This window comes from Amblyomma maculatum, chromosome 5 (genome assembly GCF_055883805.1).
Source record: "Amblyomma maculatum isolate TAMU_Amacu chromosome 5, ASM5588380v1, whole genome shotgun sequence".
NCBI lineage: Eukaryota > Metazoa > Arthropoda > Arachnida > Ixodida > Ixodidae > Amblyomma > Amblyomma maculatum.
In genome coordinates, this window is record NC_139348.1 from 110282322 (window position 1) to 110300576 (window position 18255).

General features: G+C 45.3%; 1 protein-coding gene across 2 annotated transcripts in view; it reads left to right on the forward strand.

Annotated features, from left to right (window-relative positions):
• LOC146189238 (plancitoxin-1-like) overlaps positions 1-4427 on the forward strand; it is a 29318-nt gene extending 24891 nt beyond the window's left edge. Inside the window, exon 7 of one of the 2 annotated variants that reach the window (XM_084604135.1) lies at positions 3927-4427. In XM_084604135.1, coding sequence (XP_084460261.1) covers positions 3927-4037 — 111 coding nt within the window. In that variant the 3' untranslated portion in view covers positions 4038-4427. The remainder of the gene's footprint in view (positions 1-3926) is intronic. The other variant, XM_084604134.1, reaches the window with a different exon arrangement.
• The last annotated feature ends 13828 nt before the right edge of the window (positions 4428-18255 follow it).

The following is an 18255-nucleotide window of genomic DNA, read 5'->3' on the forward strand; positions in this document are numbered from 1 at the left end:
ATTATCGCACCCCTAGGTTTGTTTTTAACATACCGATTATTCGAACTCTAAGATATTGTATATTGTAATTAAGTCATGAGAGACAATTAGAGTTGTGAAGCTGTCCACAATGTTTTTCATGATAAGAAAACATTTTTCTGAAATTATTTTCTCATATTATAAATAATTTACTTAATAGATGACCATGGTGAATGTGAAACATGTTTAGAAAAACAAAGTCAAATTCGCCGGAAGCGTGGAGCAATTAACGCTATAGTAAGAAATCTGCCAACAACACTGGCGAGACAAAGATTTTCCGGACAGCTTGCGATAACATCGAAGCGAATTAAGGGGACGTCCTCAAGCGAACTTGTAATCCATCGAGACCCCACAATGATGGCGGCGAGCGACCATTGCTGTTTCTCGTGTGCTGGCCAAAACGTGCGCGAAATATAACGAGGCTAAAAACATCTCTGCCAGAGAAAATGAACACGTGTCGAAATGTGCCACGTGGTGGCCGGGTCAACACGAGAAAAACGCATGCACTCCGTCTGGCTGGCTCTCTAAGCTGCGAGCAGCGAGAACGAGAAAACTGGAGAGGATGAATGGGTCCTCGCGAATAAAAGTCAAAGTAGAAAATAAACAAGAACTCAGTTACCTTCGCTGGCATTAGTACACTCGCATGCCATGCGCATGCAACGTTTCAGATAAAATCATTTGCATTTCATTTAGGAAATGCACAATTGAAAATGCGTCAGAGCCAGTTTGCCAGGTATGCAGCTAACGCTAGTTCGGCTGCATAGTCTTCTTGATGAACTCATATCTGAAAAGGTTCCCTGCAGTTCTTTCCATGCAGTATGCAATACTGATTCAACGCAACATTTGCACGTTGAGGAACTGAGGAGGAGGAGGAAGGTGAGGAGGACAGGCAGGGAGGTTAACTGAGGCGTCACGAAAAAGTGCGGGCTGCGAGCCAACCACTATGACAGGCTTTCTGCCGAAGCATGCACGCTGAGCATGCGCAGGCACTAGATAATACAGATTCAGTGCGCACAAACCTCTTTAGAGAGACAGAGAGAGAGAAAGAGAGGGGCAGCGGTGTTAGATGAGCTTGGCCTGCGGAAGTTGCGCTTGCTGCGTTACGTTCCCTCCTAGCTTTTATTGCTAGGTTTCGAGCCTTCAGCGTAGCGCTGCCGGTAGCCACGTCTTACCCACGTCACGCTGTGACATCACGCCTCACGTGACTCTAGGGTGAGAGCTGGGCTATCGACTCAAGCGGTCAGCAGGAGCTGCCAACTTGGGTCTCTCGTTTCACATGGGACGGTTATGTCAGAATCAGCCTGCTAGGACCCTGGCATTCACGCTACCCCTATAGGCCACTAAGGCACGTTCATACGGCTTGATTAAAGCCGGGCTTTATATGTGGGCTGAGGAAGAAGAAAAAGAGAAGAAGAAGAACGCTCGGTAACCCGCCACTAATGCTTTCGCAGAATACTTGGTTCAGCAGCGTTGAACCCTTGTAGTCTTTTCTTCCTCCACCCATTGGACCTCGCTCCGTGCATTGTCAGCTTGTTTCATAGTGGTTCTTGTCTCTCTGCATGCTTCGATCTAAGACTTTAGAAAAGCCAGTGCAGATTTCGAGTGAAATGCTTATGAGAACTTTATGGCCATATAGTGTCGAAATTGAAATTCATTTGCTGCGTAGATTCCGCGGCTGTCGCAAGATGCCGCAGCAAGCCAGCTCGCCAACATCATCATCATCACCATCATAAGGTGCCTCGATGGGCTCCTTGCGTTATATCTGACCCCAGATGCATGGGCATTGCCACAAAATCCAGCCTGAGTTCACAGTGCTCGGGCCGAAATGTCTTCGAGCGTGAAAAAGACATTGTAGACAAAATATAGAGCGAGTTTCGTCCCGGCGATTATTTTGGTCGGCGGTGCATGACAGTATAAATGATTTCTGGAATGGCTGCATCCATGACCGATGTGCGCTGCTGCACAGGTGGGATAAGGGGGGGGGGGGGGGGGTCACAGATTCAGCGATTAGGTGGGGCTATAATTGCTGCTCAGCACTGGTATTAAACCGCTGTAGATGTTGCTCATCTGTGTAAAATTTTAGGATAGCGGGCACGGCGTACAAGTTGAAACTTGGACGCATCTACACTTCTTGTGGGGCTCCGTCAAAGCAAGGGAGACCCATGAAAGTTCGGCGAAATATTCGACCCGGCGAAGAAGGCCATTGCACTTAGCACTGCGAAACCTGTCCAGAAAGAAATACCACATAAATTGAATTGAAACAAAAACTCCCAGCGTGCGGCAAAAAAAAAAAAGAGCTTTCTTCTCTACTAGCACTACATTATTTAACCTGAAGGTAATATCGATCTAACTCTAGATAAGCATGCTTGTCTCCCGGCGCCCCAATTCAGACATATGTGTTACGACATGGTCACGTCAATGCATAATATCGCACGCCGTACAGCGTGGCCTGGCCTTTTTATAGCAATGCTTAGGCCAAAGGGCAGGCACATTGGATGGCACGTGAATATGTTTATTTAAGGTTTGATTCCCAGAAATTCCAGGTGAGTTGTTATAATTGAAATTTGTAAAAATACAACCACTGCGTCCAGCTAGCCGCAGAAAGAAATAACGGGAGGCCAATTACTGGCACGCTGAAAAGCACGCTAAAGTATCACATCATGCGCAATGTTACCACTGAGCGTGACTTTTTTGTCTTGTTTTGACTTTCTTTATAATAAACAGCTTTCTTTTCTTCGAATACGAAGGTAAAATATCCGTAATATATTGTGTAAAGGTGCAAACCTCAAAGCACATGGTTCTACATGAATGCAGGAAGTTGAGCACCTCATTATACAATAACGCGTGAAAGTTGAGCACTTGCGTTTGCAAAAATACTGAAAGTTTACGCAAGAGCTACGTGCTCAGTATATTGTGAGACACCCGGATCGCTTTTAATATTACCCATCAATAATCTATTGTTTGCTTCAGTAAAGAAAATGCTGACGCTTATCCAGGAATCTCGCCATAAACTGCATGTTTCTTTTTGAGTGTGCAGGTGTGCAAAACACCGGCTACCGCGTTCCTTTGTGCACATTTTAGCGTCACTGCAAAATAAAGCTTTCAATGGCCTGCGTCTGCTTACAATAGCGGCAGGCGTTGCGGCAAGTTACTACAGTTATTATGTGTATTACAGTGAAAGAAATACCATTTATACAGCAGAAATAAGCAAAACGACAAATCAGTCAAATGGAATGGCATTGCAAAAGTCGGGGCGGCTTTGTGCAGGTTACGGCGCGTTGCGCATTGTGAGAAAGGCTTTTCGGAGCGCGTTCATGGAAACAGATGCTCTTATTCGAAGCCTTGTCATGTGGCATGGAATGAGGATGTCTTTTAACTTAAAGTAATTCATGGAGTCCATTTTCTTCAAGAAACCGGGGCAAGCTCCGGCTCTTAATATTGCCCATTAGCCTCAAGTCGAGGTCTGGCTTCCTTGTAGCCGAGAGTCCAACTTCTTGTAGTCTTCTTATTCTTGACGGCTGCCCTCCTAGCCCTGTCCATGAAAAATGGCGAAGATCCCCCTCGGCGGCTGGCCTTGGACACTTAGGGCACGTGCTCTGCATTGCATCTTCTTAAGAGCCCCATCGGCACGTCACCGACTGGGTAAGGGGCCACTCCAGCCCTAATCCTTGGAAGGTACACCTCCTCCAGTTTCGTTGTTACGAGAGAGGAAGTAAGTGCACGGGGGAATAAGGGCACGTGCACTTTTCCTTACAACAGATACCAAGACTGGGAAAGCGGAGCGAGGATCAAATGGGAGGCTTGTGCATGACGCACACGTGTTAGGGGCTTGGGAAACAGATTTGCATATTTTTTTTTCTTAATTTGCTGCCGTGCAGTATATGGCGCTTTCTTTTTGTTGTTTGAAGCTGTCGCAGTTCAAGCGCGGAGGCGAAGTCACGTGCATGTGGGACGACCAGGTGGCGCAGATGTTCAGGGATGCCATCGCAGAACGCAGTGAATGCGGCAACCCCGAGTAGCAATGCCGCCGACGACAACTCGCTGAAGCGGCACCTTTGATTCTCCCGTTTTATACGACCGACAGACAGAACTCATACGCGTTGGACGTCTTACTCCACCTAGTACTGTGCTTCGGATGTTGTGATTATACATGCTTCGAAAGTTATTAGGCAAATAAACTTTCCCGCTCACGGGCCACGAGTAGCTTGCGCCTATTTCCATCTAGTAAAAGGGCTGTCTACTGACTTTTTCAACATTTGTTTCATGCTTCATTTGAAAGCTCCATCCCTAAATTAAAGAATCCCGGCTGTGGAGCTGAGAAGCATGGCAGAATCATTTAAATCTTACTTTTTTTTTCTTATTGTTGCGTCGCGTTTTCACTGGTTGTCCGCGTCTGCAAACACTGAAGTCGTGGACACGACATACCGTTAGCATGACTAACTCAATGAGCTCTATGAACACGGCGACTGCTGCGCCAAATAAGGCGCGTGCAGAACGTGCTACAAATTAACTAAGATGCACAGATTTTCTTAAATCTGTATCTTAGAATACAAACTTGAAATAGGACGAAACGAATAAATAAACTAAATAAACACGGTGACATCTACTGCATGCAGATACCAACAACTGCTTCTGCCTATAGCAGCGCTGCTGATGGCAGCACCGCCACAAGTAATGACGGTGTCTTTGGTTGTTTAGTTTTCGGTTTGAACGCCTTTTAAATGCACATACAGCAAGGTTAAAGACTAAAAAGTAGCGGTGATTTGCTTAAGGAGGAATAGTAGGCTGTCTTAAGTTGATATGAACACAAATTCCAGTATGTAAAACATTGTGGCGCAGTAATAAAATGGTGTATATTCACTTCAAACGGCCCAAATTGATGAATTGTCATTAGAAACGAAAGGACACAGTATGCCACCACCATCTGCAAAAATCTGAATTGCTTAATCAATCTACAGCATAAATGCAGGGTTAAACCACGAGTTCATACCCTTGATACTGCTACCCAGTGGTAACCCCCGCAGAATCTACCATAATATTTCCTCATTTACACACTTGTACTGCAGGGGACTGTGTCTTTAATGCCATTGCAATAAGAATGCACCGAAGGCGAATACTGCTGTGCGTCTGTATAAAGGCTCACCTTCATTTTGTGGCAGGGGGAAGGAGTTGCTCAAGGGGATTTCTCCCTCCCATCATTGTGGTAAGGAGAGGCTGAACTAAAATGGGGGTCCGGGCCAAATGAAAAGGAGTAAGAATGACTCTACATAAACGAATAAGAAAGCGATTACGATTTCACAAGCGTAGATATAGAAATTGGGATTGATATGTGAGGGTAAAAAAATGCAAATACGTTTCTTTCGCAATACTCCCATTCATTATCTTACAAAGTTCCCCATATCTCTGTAAATATACCCCGTGTTGACCTAGCTGTAGCGTGCAAATGCTTTCAAACTTCCTAATCTTATTCGCCTTACCTATTCCCTTGTCTGCATAACGTTTTGTTGTCCTGCTGTATTTTTCTTGCTTTGTGTGTCACTTTGACGCATGTTATACAAGCTTCGCGCAATGGATTGCATACTGTGCTTCTGCCAGCTTTCCACCTCTCTTGATTGTTGACAAGCTCTAGCGAGCACCCATTGATCCCGTGTTCGAAGCCGGCACTGGTCAGGGCGAGGGCCTCGCCGTACGGACCTGCAGAATCCCAACAACGCTCTGCACTGGGAAGAGTTCCGTGCTTTTTAATCCTGCATGAACGCTTTGAACATGCTGTTATCTCGCCTAGAAAAGCACCATAGTGGGGGTCGAGACACTCATGCCTGCAATGTGTGCCTTGTTGGGGCACGATCCGTATGCAGACGTGCAGAGTCTCCAACGACTCCTCTAGGGAGTTCATTTGGTCACCATGACTTGATTACTGCATTCCCTCAAAATACCTATGCCACGGGAGTGCCAAGTAGTGAGTTTTGCCGTGCCCTCTATGCACCTCTATGTGTCAGAGAAACAATAGGGAACCGACTAAAATGAACATTTGCGCCTCTAAAAATCTTGAGAATGCTGAGATGAACAAACATTATAATAGTTAGACTAATATGAGCATCAGCTGACTCCTCCCTTCGCCGAAATGAGGCAGCTCACGCCTCTGCTAGAGAGTTTATACAGCGAGTATTCTCATGGAATCAAACTACAGAGAGGAAGCGCGAGTGTCTTGGGAACAAGCATGCGATCGCAGAATGCTTCAGATTAGCTAGGATAGTCTATCCAAAAATAAAGAAGCCCTGTAAACAAGAAACAAGTAGCCGGATTAAGACTAACAAAAAAAAAAAAACGGGGGACATTTCAGTTGCGCTATTAAGGGACTGACGTGACAGCTTTAATGACTCACGTTTTTCAGCTACCTTTGAAGATCCTAGTTTGTGGACATGCAATTTGTTAGTCACTCATATACTAATCTTTTGATTCTTGATTTTTTCAGCTTACTTAGACTCATCAGCATACAGCCGCAAGCTATCATATATTATACGATAGACCACATGACATAACATTAACTATCATTTAACCAAGCCGTTTGTATGAACGTCGCTCCGTGGTCTCGTACAGTTTACCTAACACTAGATCGAAGGGTCATGGAAGGCTGGATATCGTTCTCAGTGTCTCACCTCAAAGGGGGAACTCCATTTGGCAGTGCCTTGCAGCTCGGGCAAGTGATGATGTATTGTGACGTTGCACGAACTTACAACGAAAAAGTACGCCTCGTAATCGGTCGACTCCTAGCTTTGAGGGCCATGTCTGCGATGTTTGTCTGACAATGCCGAATTGTCTGCAGTACGGGATTTTTATTGCTATCGCGTTAATGGCTTCTCTTTCCTCATTTAACTACATGGCATGTTCCCACACTAATAGTCTGTCCTTTGCATGAAATCGAAGCTGCTAGGAAGCTTAATTTATCACACGCTCTGCGGCTGCACAGAACGAGCTAACAATAAGGCAGATAACCCAGCACTTGAGCAATTGGAGGCAATGCTGCAGAGCGCGCTGCCTGGACATCCAATCGAGCTTGGTTGCAGGATCGAAGTTCCCTGGCATCTAGTCCGTAGTACCTCTTCACTATGACCTTGCTTTGAAAAGCCACTGGAATGTCACGGTATTAGTGATGACTGACAAGTATATTGACAGTGCCAATAACCGCAGTGTATACCTTCCTTTGTATGAACCCCTCAACCGCAACTTATTATAATGCATGGTGGAAGCTCGGAAGCAGGTAGAATGAATACATCATAATGGACGGCATCGGATTAAGATCGAGGAGCCTGGCTCTTAAAGTGCACTGATATATAGCACATCTCAAGATTGCCTTTTCAATTCCCTGTGATTTGCGCTAAGTTTTTAGAGCACACAGGTGTCATTTGCGTTTCGTATGCTGATGAGGTGGCTTTGTGAGTCTGGTCCTGACCGGCCGAACCAAGGAGTACTTGTGGTACCTTCCACTGAAGTAGCATGATGGCGTCATTTCCGTGAAATGCTCTGCGCCAAAAATATTGTGCATGTACTTAAGCAGGTCACCTTGCCAAAGAGGTATATCAGGAGCCGGCACAGGAGAAAAGTTTGTCTTCGAGGAGAGGACAGCCCTAGAGTTCGCATCCCTTGTCCAGCAAGGGTTTTGATTGCCTCTACAAATGATTCTGGATGCTTGTAAGATCTCATAAAATGCTCTGCAGTATTACAAGCCTTCTGTATAAAAGGAATTGCACCGGTTAACCATGGGGTGTCTTCTTTAAATGACCACATGCGCTTAGTGTTTTAAGGGCAGATAAGGAGGGTGACTTTGGTGTGTTGTCGCATGGGTTGTGTAAAGTGAAAGACTAGAAGTAGCTTCCAACACTTTTTTTTTTGTTCATGGAAGAAGTTAGTCATTTAAAAGACGAAAACGACAGCTAAAGTAAGTGTAGTAGGTTGCAGACTAAGAAGGATCTCAGGGATATTGAAGCAAGTGATTATTATTTTCTCGATATCTTTATTGTAGCGTAAAACGCATGGGGCTGACGCCATATTCAGATAAATCATTTCAGAAAACGGCACTTGCCAAAATGTATTGCCCTCTTCCTTCAAAAGAAGCTTACCATGTTAAGCATTGGCGGCTGTTTCTTAGAAAAGAGCTATCACGCTGCCCTCAGCTCCCAAATGGTAAGCAAATAATAATCTCAGGGCTTTCTGAATTTTAAACCTGAATTTTAAACATCACTGTGAAGTAATTTGGCGCCACAATACGCTTCAGGAGAGGTGTGTGCTTACATGCTTCAATAATGATTATAAACAACGTATTAGCTAACGCTTGCAAGAACTGCTTGACCAGCGATTGTTTCAAGGTTTCTAACTGAACAAAACCAAGTTGTTATTTTAGTGGTCCATTTGCTAATTGACCTCTCCGAATTTTCATCTCAATATCTAGAACTTGCGACCCCCCTCCTTGCCCCCTTAGCTGGCTGCAGAGGTCTTTTTTCATGCAGCATGCACTTCATAGTTTTCCTTTAGTCGGTTTTTTTCTCAACTTTGCGGAAGTTTTTATGAAGGCCCAAATCTCCAGCTGAGCACCTCAGTTTCTCAGCTTCATTCCTTTATACCTGCCCGACCGGTGCCCTGTCACCTACATCCCACTTGTTCAACCTTCCTGTTTTCGCAGCCACATACAGGCACCGACCGTTTTTCATTAATTCATTTTATATCTGCTTCAAGCCGCATCACTCGCCGTTCTTGTCGTCAGGTGTGGTTTTAATTTTCCAAGGCATCTGTTTACCGTTGATGGAAGACGATGCGCTGCAGTGAATGGGCCCTATTTGTACGTGAACGAAGAGGATTTTTTTATTTTCAGCAGGCTGCAGAAGGGGCTATGTATTCATCATTCGCCTTGTTGTTGACGGTCATACAGCTTGAGAAAACTGCGCATAGCAAGAATGGTTCACAGAGTTCTCGTCCCGACAAGTAAAAGGCGCGCGATGCTGATTGATTGATTTATGGGAAAGGAAATGCGTGTTAACTGTCTGACTTGTTTTACGTGGACACCTCAAGCGCGCTGTTAAGGGAATGGAGGAAGGGGGGAGTGAAAGTGAAAAGAGAGAAAGATGAGCCGTAGTGGAGGGCTACGGAGTAATTTCAACCATCTGGGGATCTTTAACGTGCGCTGACATCGCACAGCTCACGGACGCTTCTTCGTTTCGCCTCACTCGAAACACAGCCGCCGAGGTCGGGTTCGAACTCGGGTAGTCGGGCGTCTTACCACTGCATCACCCCGGCGGGGCGCGCGCGTTGCTGGCAACGTCGACGGCTTTGCCGGCGAGAATCGCGATACTGATGAGGCAGCCGACCGCGCTCCACGCTCCGACTTCGTGCAGCGCCACCACCGCATGCTTGGTTTGGTTTGGTTTGTGGGGTTTAACGTCCCAAAGCAACTCAGGCTATGAGAGACGCCGTAGTGGAGGACTCCGGAAATTTTGACCACCTGGGGTTCTTTAACGTGCACTGACATCGCACAGCACACGGGCGCCTTGCTTTTCGCCTCCATCGAAAAGCTGCCGCCGAGGCCGGGATTCGATCCCGCGTCCTCGGGAACAGTAGTCGAGCGCCGTAACCACTGCGCCACCCCGGCGGCATGCATTAGGAGAGCGGACAGTACTCAGGAGATGTGTGGAGATGAGAGCCTATCAAGTTTTCCCAGGAACCATAGTAGTAGTATGACTTCCCTTATACGTCGTGTGTTAATGTCCATAAAAAAGTGTCACAAACACTGCGCCTTCCCTATCATATGAACCAAATACTGATGCTCGGTTTTGGTTAGGTTTTTAATGTTTAATTTACAAAGTAGCTCCGGCTATGAGGGACATCCTAAGGGAGGAGTCCCGAAATTTCGGCTATTGGTGCTTCTTTTAGGTGCACTGATATCGCACAACACATGGACGCCACTCCGTTTCGCCCTCATCGGAACGCAGCCGCGGACGGAACGCAACCTGACCGCCATCGGAAGCATTAGTTAGCTATGTAAAAAAGAAATAAAGATAGTTAGTGATGATGGTGCGTGCTGTGCGATTTGAGTGGATATTAAAGAAATCCAGGTGGTCGAAATTCCCGGAGTCCTACACTACGATGCCTCATAACCTGAGTCAATCTGGGACGTTAAACCCTACAGAGCAAACTGATAGTAATAATGGTTTGGTGCATAGTGTTTATTGTTCCACAGGGGCTGAGGGTATCCTTTAATGTGTATTGGCAATGGCATCGCACAACCCAGGGCGACCCCTTGCATTGCGCCTCTACAGAAAAGCAGCTGCCGCGGCCGGAATTCCATCCGGAATCTTTTGGAACAGTAGTCGAGTGCCCTAACCAGTGCACCCCAGCGGTGGAGTAATATTAACATTATACCAATAGTAAAGAGTTATTGAGATAATCTCTCTGAAGTCGGTGGAAAACGAAGAGACAGGACCCGCGTGCTATGAGCGCTTGGGCTCCAGTTCGTTCTTAAAGTACAGTAGCGTTGGGAGAAACGAGGATGTCATGCGTGGGAGAGTTGGTTGGAAAGTGCGCCTAGCTCCTCTACATTTGGCTATTCTATTCCCCGCCGCGGTGGTGCAGTGGTAAGACGCCCGACTAATGTGCCGGGGTACCTGGGTTCGATTCCGACCGCTGGCGGCTGCGCTTCGAAGGAGGCGAAAAAGAGGAGTCCTTTGCGCAGGAGGAGTCCTTCGTGCTGTGCGATGTTGTTGTTGTGGCTGTAGGAAGAAGGAAAAGAAAATGCACGGGCCTACTACTGGCTCTGTAGCTGAGCCACCTCCGCTACCTTGTGCAGACAGAACAGAAAATCTTTATTAAATAGAGAAAAAAGGAAAGAAAAAGGGAGAAAAAGACGCGCGATGCAACAACAGCCGTCGTCCATCAATGCGGTGGCGGGTGCAATGACGGCCTACTAAGTATAAAAATTCGGTGGCAGGCAAGACCCCGCCGCAAGCAGCGGTGACGTACCTGTCCCAGTCCCATCAGGAGAGGTCAGTACAGAGCCAGTAGCAGACCCGTGCATTTTCTTTTCTTTCTTACTACAGCCACAACAACAACAATATGTCAGGTGGTGGTGGTGGTGACAAACGTTTATTGGATCAAAAAGGGGTAGATGTATGCATCGGCCGGATCTCTGAACATCCAGCCCTTACAGATACTGGGTGGGGTCCCTAGTACGGGACCCCAGTGGCGTCGGCCGCTGCCCGGGCGCGCTCGACCAAGGCCTTTTGGGCCTGCAGGTCATAGCAGCCGAGCAGGGTCGCCTCCCAGTCCTCCCGAGTGGGGTTGGGGTGAGGAGGAATAGCTGGGTTGGATGGGCAAGCCCACACCATGTGGTAGATGTCCGAAGACTTCTCCGCACAGTGCGGACAACTGCCCGTGAAGGAGGGATTAAAATGTTTTAGTGCTGCCGGGCACAGCAGAGTGTTGGAATATGTCAGCGCACGTTAAAGATCCCCAGGTGGTCGAAATTACTCCGTAGCCCTTCGCTACGGCTCCTCTTTTTCTCTTTCGCTTTCACTTCCCCTCCTCCTCCTTCCTTTATTTACGGCGTGGTTCAGGTGTCCACAGAAACTATCGTGCCAGGTACTGCGCCTTTCTCTTGCTGTGAACCAATTATATAAATAATATACTGTCTTCATTAGTAGGTTTGATGTTGGATAATATGCTTTACTTATTCGATGCTTTTTTTTTGCAAATAAGCTAGTTCTTTCTATCTAGCACCAACTTTTCACAGTAACAGTTGTGGCCTGAGTGAGAAAGATCTTAGAACCCATTGCTAGTCATACTTGGATAGCTGTAGTTTAAAACCCTAATTAGAATTAAGAAAATAGATTGGTAACTTTTGCGAGTCCTTAATTATGAGAACAGGGTTGAGGTCAAGTGACATTGACATCTCTGTACGCTTTTCTTTTATATCTATAAGATGGCAAATAGTAATAGGCGCCCGTGTGCTGGCACCTTATAGCCTGAGTCGCTTTCGGACCTAAAACCCCAGAAGCCAAGCAATATAATCAATAGGCGGACGGGTGCTGTGGAATGTTGGTGGACATTAAAGAACCCCAGGTGGTCGAAATTTTCTTCGTAATCATCCACAATATTGCTTCCTACTAACGATAAACAAAAAATTATCGGTATGTAAAAGGCAAACCCAAGACTTCCTCAACTTTAAGTGCAAGATAACTCCTTATCTATGTGTCCACATAAACTTTAATAGTAATAATAATAATGACTGGTTCACAAGAAAGGAAAGACGCAGCATCTGCCACACTTCTGTGGACGCCTGAACCACGCCGTAAGGCAAGGGAGGAAGGTGGGAGTGAAAGCAGAAAGAGAAAAATGGATGTCGTAGTAGAGGACTGCGGAGTAATTTCGACCACTTGGGGTCTATAACATGGGGAGGTGGTGAAAGGTGGCTGTTCCTAGCCATACGGGGCTGGGACGGTAGGTCAAGGCCGCTTGCGGCGGGGGCTAGCCAGCCACCGAAATTTTATCTGTTGTAGGCTGTCATTGCACCCGCCACCGCTTAGGTGGTGGACGACGGCTGTTGCGGCGCGTGTCTTTCTCTCCCTCTTCTTTTTTTTTTCTTCTCTACTTTCTCTCTTCTGTCCAAACGAGGCAGCGGAGGTGGCTCAGCTGCAGAGCCAGTAGCAGGCCCGTGCATTTTATTTTCCTTCTTCCTGCAGCCACAAGAACACATGCGCTGATATTACAACGCACACGGACGCCTCTCTGTTTCACCTCCATCGAAACGCATCCGCTGGCGGTAGGGATCGAACCCGAGTTGTTCAGAAGAGTCGACGGGCATATTAACCACTCAACCAGAAAGCTGGGTAAGTATATTAGTATTAATTAAATTATAGGGCCCATATATTTCGCCGCAATGGACATTGGGCGAACCTAAAATCAAAGGAGGGTGGCTGCTTCTGGCTCTATGGGGATGGGAATGGAAGACCTCTGCCGTTCGCGACGAGGGCTCGCCTGCCACCGGTAGTCGTACCTGTCGTCATTGCACCTGTCTGCACCCACCACCGCTTCGGTGGCGGATGATGGCTGTTGCGACGCGTGCCTTTCTCTCTCGCTCCTTTTCTTTCTTTCCTATTTTCTCCTATGTCCGCGCGGAGCAGCGGAGGTGGTTCAGCTACAGAGTCAGAGCAGGCCCGTGCATTTTATCTTACCTTTTTCTACAGTCGCAACAAAAAGAAGCTCCGCGCGTGAGAACTAAGTCTTGCGTCCGCTCAGCTGCCTCGTTTCACGGTGTGCGCCACAAACACGCAGCCAATACAGAAAGGCATCTGAAATAAGTTTTGCGAATTTGCAAGGTACCAGAATATCTTGTTTCCTGATAAACACCTCGTGCTCCTTTTTTCTATAGCTCACAAAGTGGCCATGAACAACAAATATACAAGGTTTTCGCCTTTAATCCGAAAGCGCTTATCGTTGGGTGAGAAATAATTATAGTGGTGAATAAAAATACTGATTACAAAGAGAATATTCCATCATACCACGGCGGCTGCGTTTCGATGGAGGCGAAACGAAGAGGCGTCCGTGTGCTGTGCGATGTCAGCGCACGTTAAAGATCCCCAGGTGTTCGAAATTACTCCGTAGCCCTCCACTACGGCTCCTCTTTCTCTCTTTCCAATTTCACTCCCACCTTCCTCACTTCCGGTCCACAGAGCAAATGTGACAGATACCGCGCCGTTTCCTTCCCGTGAACCAATTAATAATACTATTAGTAATAATATTATTATTATTATTATTATATTAGTACTTATCACATATAACTCCCACTTTCTAGCCTTAAATTGTATTTACTTCACTTTTTGCTTTTTCTCCTGTTCAATGCTGTCTGTATCGTGAACTACTTTTTATCCGTTTCCTACTTATATTTCAAATTTAAACTTTATATTCGAATCTTACTGTTCCTTGTTCAATTTTACTTCTTTGTTGTATTATTCTTTATTTCTAGCCTGTGTTTTAAGTACCACGTACTTGTTGCGCCTGGAATGGTTGTTTATTTTATGTATATTTCTATATTACTATAATCAATGTCAGTTATTTGTTGTTGTTTTTTTTTTCTCTTAAATCTACCGTTGTTTTTTTTTTCTTTCTCTCTTTCCTGGTGTGCTCAAAATTCTCTCACTGTGTATATAAGTGATGCTACTCATTGTTTGCTTACTTTCCGTGATACTTTTCGTCTCAGTTTCACTTCATGTATTATTTATTTCTTTTTTTGTGTTCTCTCTGTGTGTGTAAACATGTTCGTGCTTTTCATTTTTGTTTCTTTTTTTTTATTTGTGCTGCAGCACAAAGACGACATGGTTGTTCCTGCGCACATTAAATAAAGATTGATTGATTGATTGATTGATTGATTGATATTAGCAATAAACAACAGCCGACTATAATACCAGAATTGTCATCCGATTTGAAAACAGAGAGAACAAACACATGATCTTGTCATCTTTTTATTTATAAACACTAAAATTGAACTTTGTGGAGATGGTCGGGAGATGACAGAATTTTATCGGCCTGGAAGTAAAAATAAAACACAATTTTGTGCAAATTAAAAGCGCAGAACACAGCTAGCATGAAACCGCCGTTTAAACTCATGCATCACAGTGCAGTTCGAAAACAAATCCTCAGAGCACCCTCACAAAGGACTTAGGTCGGTGCTTTAATGAGCAGCTCAGAATTCAATACTTTCCAGTGGGATTCATATCAGCTGCGGTTCACGTGATTTATCACTGGAAATGCGCCTAATAAAGTTTTGCAAAAATATTTTAGTGGTAAATTGTTTTTTCCGTACATGTCCACTAAGAAAGTGTGAAATTTGGCAAGCAATTGTGAGAAGAAGTAATGAATTCTTCTAGCACGATTTATGTAGCTCTGCGAGTTAAACAGCTTTGAATCATGTACATATGTTTTCCGTTTTTATATTATTATTGTGATATACAAATGCAGAACTGTACACACAAAATGTTTCAAACTTTTCTCGATGCCAGAACATAATGTGTGACAGAGATTTATAGAAAAAAATGAATTCTGCACCATGTACTTTATTCAGCATTCTGCATGAATGCTGGTAATTTCTCAAAACTGGCCCCAAATTTAACTTATTTTTCTTTCATTAACCATATCTTGTTTGCTATGCTTAGTGATTCTATTTCTATTACCATGTTTAGATTGTGGTTCCTTTCTTTTTGAAGTTATTTTGAATGCCCGTATCTTTATCGTACTCTCCATTTTGTCATATTTTGCATTCCTTGCAATCCTTCGTTCATATTGCAGCTCTTTGACATTTAAAACAAATAAAAAATAAGGAAACAAATAAAGGAAATAAAATTATCTTCTTTACAGGTTCATTTGGTGATTTAAGACCGGTCTTATGCGTTCACCCGAGAGCGTCATAAAATAACCATCGACAGGTGTTCTACTCGATCTGAACACAAAGTCTGTCTAAATATTTTAGTTGTCGAAGACGTACGTTGCTATTTACGGAATGGCCCAAAATTAAAAAACAAAAACGAGTCCGCTTTCTCTTTGTTATAACAGTCGTGCTTTAGGCAAGAAATACATCAGCAGAGTAACATTTGACTTTGCTGCAATAGTTTGCCTACGCGGAATTCGCAGGGGAGAATATTCGATTGATACTTATTTTTCTCCAGAGTAAAGGGGGCCGACCACACGCATATATATGCTCCGTAAATCTTACGAAACGACTGCTCCGCTCACTTTGGCTTTCACTTCAACAGAAGCACTTTCAGAACGAAAATCTTTGTTAATGCAAAAACATATGTGGCCTTACGCTTTCTGTGACCTTTAATTGTTACCAGAAAACGTCCTTTGCAAAGGAAAAAAATGGTATCATTGCTTGAAGTCGAACCACCATTCCTCCAATACCCACGCGAACGCCCTATCCACTACTGTATGCCGCGCTTCTTACAATCATTATTGCTTTCAAGGAGAGAGAATAAAATATGTAAACAAACAATACCAAACGACACTATTGAACACTAAACAATGTGATTTAATACAATACAATGCAGTTGTTTTTGACACAACTGTAGCACTTTTAGGTGGTGGTGAATACTGTAGTTTCTTTTCAAAATTTGTAAACATGACTGCTGTTCATTTGCCGCAGCCACTGTCCATCATCCCTACGCTGGGATCACGAGAAAATTTTCGTAATACTCCTTGTTTAGTGAAAGGATGCCTGAAACAGCCGAGGGAAAGGACAACAGCGGCAGTAAGTACGAAAAAAAAGGTCAAAAGAAAAGAAACTCTACCCGAGTATAGGTTTTGGAGATGAACGGAGATGTTTCAAAATCTGCGCAATAAAGCTTTAAAACAAATCAAAGGCAATTATCGTTCGATTACACAGATTCGTGGCGCCATCTAGTAAGGTTCACACACAACACGTCAGGAGCGTGAGGCGCTCGCCATAAAGCAGCCCATCAGGAACAAAACGCGTTAGAAACGGCAAAGTCGTAACGAATCGATCATGTAAAAACATTATCGACAGCAGTATGACGAATGCCTTCGCATTGTTGCACCGAATCAGACTTACGCACACCCCAGGCATTCTTAGGAATCAATTGGAACCGCTGTGTCTCCAGAAAACTGACTACAACCTGGCACCTAATTTCCGAACGAAGTGTCTAAAGGTACGTCCGATGAATCCATTCGATTCTCGTAAAGATACGGCGGACGTCGATATACAGGCTCATGGCTATATGCACGTCGAACGCGGCCACATTCCGCTTGCTACGCGTGAATGAATCTTCCTCTAATGATATCAGCTATCCGCGACTCTCGATGAGGTGTTACGAAGAGTGCATCCGTTCTAACACAGATCACGGTCTTCACTCAGGATTGTGTACGGCAAGCATCGCTGTCACGCACATAGCTGCAGGCGATGCTACGTACTGCACCAGCTCCACCAGCTGGCATCGAGATACGCACATTCACGAGCAGCTTTCGATTCGCACTAAACTATCACATCGATCTGGCCGTAATGCGAGCGAGCTATTCCTAGCATTTACGCTGTCTTAGGTCCAGCATCGACCTCCGAAGATCTAGCGCCGGCACAACACACACACACCTCGCCGTGCAGAACATTCGGCAGTCCAAAGTACGTATGTGAAATGGCATTATGCTCGTTCCTCACATGCAGACCGAGGAAACAGGATGTTTCTAGCCAAATTCTTTGTTTAAATTCTACCTCAGAGCCGTGGCAGAAGACATGCCGAATCTACTAGAGGCCTGCGCTGCTACTGCGGCGAGCTGCACATCGACTCGTCGAGGCGAAGACCTATTGAATCGCACCGGAAGGGTGCACAACCTGAAAACTGGAAGCGCGAATGATCCGAATTCCCTGTGAGCAGCAATGTTCTTTGGTATTTAGGGGAAGAGTAGACTGAAGTGCTTAGCCTGCATTTTTTTTCTTGTCGTTGAATTTTGCGTACATGTAGTTTAAACCCCCGCATGCTCGAGGTTAGCGTGACCCGACTGAACGGCCGCGCAGCTTTGAAACGATCGGGATCGATATGCATGCATCGCCGGACTTAGGTATGCGGTAGAAAATGTGCGCTGCACATTTCGCTGCAGAAGCTGACTCTTGGAATTTTGCAGAGTGCACCATGCAAGTGATCGTTGCTACAACCACGCATCCATGTTCCAACGGCTGGCCTACCCCGAGGCGCATAAGTGATCAACCGTGGACGTATCAATTTGATCGAAGAGAGGACAGATTTTCACAATATTGGGCGCGAAATCGATAGCTACCAGTGCTCAGTGTTAGAGAAATTCTGCCTTGATCATGCGCAATTCAGTGTTTCAGGTGTGGTCAGTAGCTATAGGTTTGAACAGTTCGCCTGTCAAGTCAGCGGCGCCAGCGATGGACCGGCGGAGCGATTTTCCACGCTACACTGCTGTCTTGCTAGAAAGCCTACCTAGGCTGCGTTTGACATTCAGCTGCTTTTTGTGGGCCCTGTAATTGAAAGCAACGCCTTCAGAAATGCGTTAAATGTTCAAAAATGTATTCTCTTCAACCGTTTCACTCCAGGCTGTCAAAGCAGGCGGACGTTGATAAAACAGTTGAGCACTCCAGTCTTTAGAAATCTGTAGAATCGCCTTCAGTTTGTAAAATTATTGGAATAGGTCACTTTCCGATCGCTGGGACATAGACCCTCATGA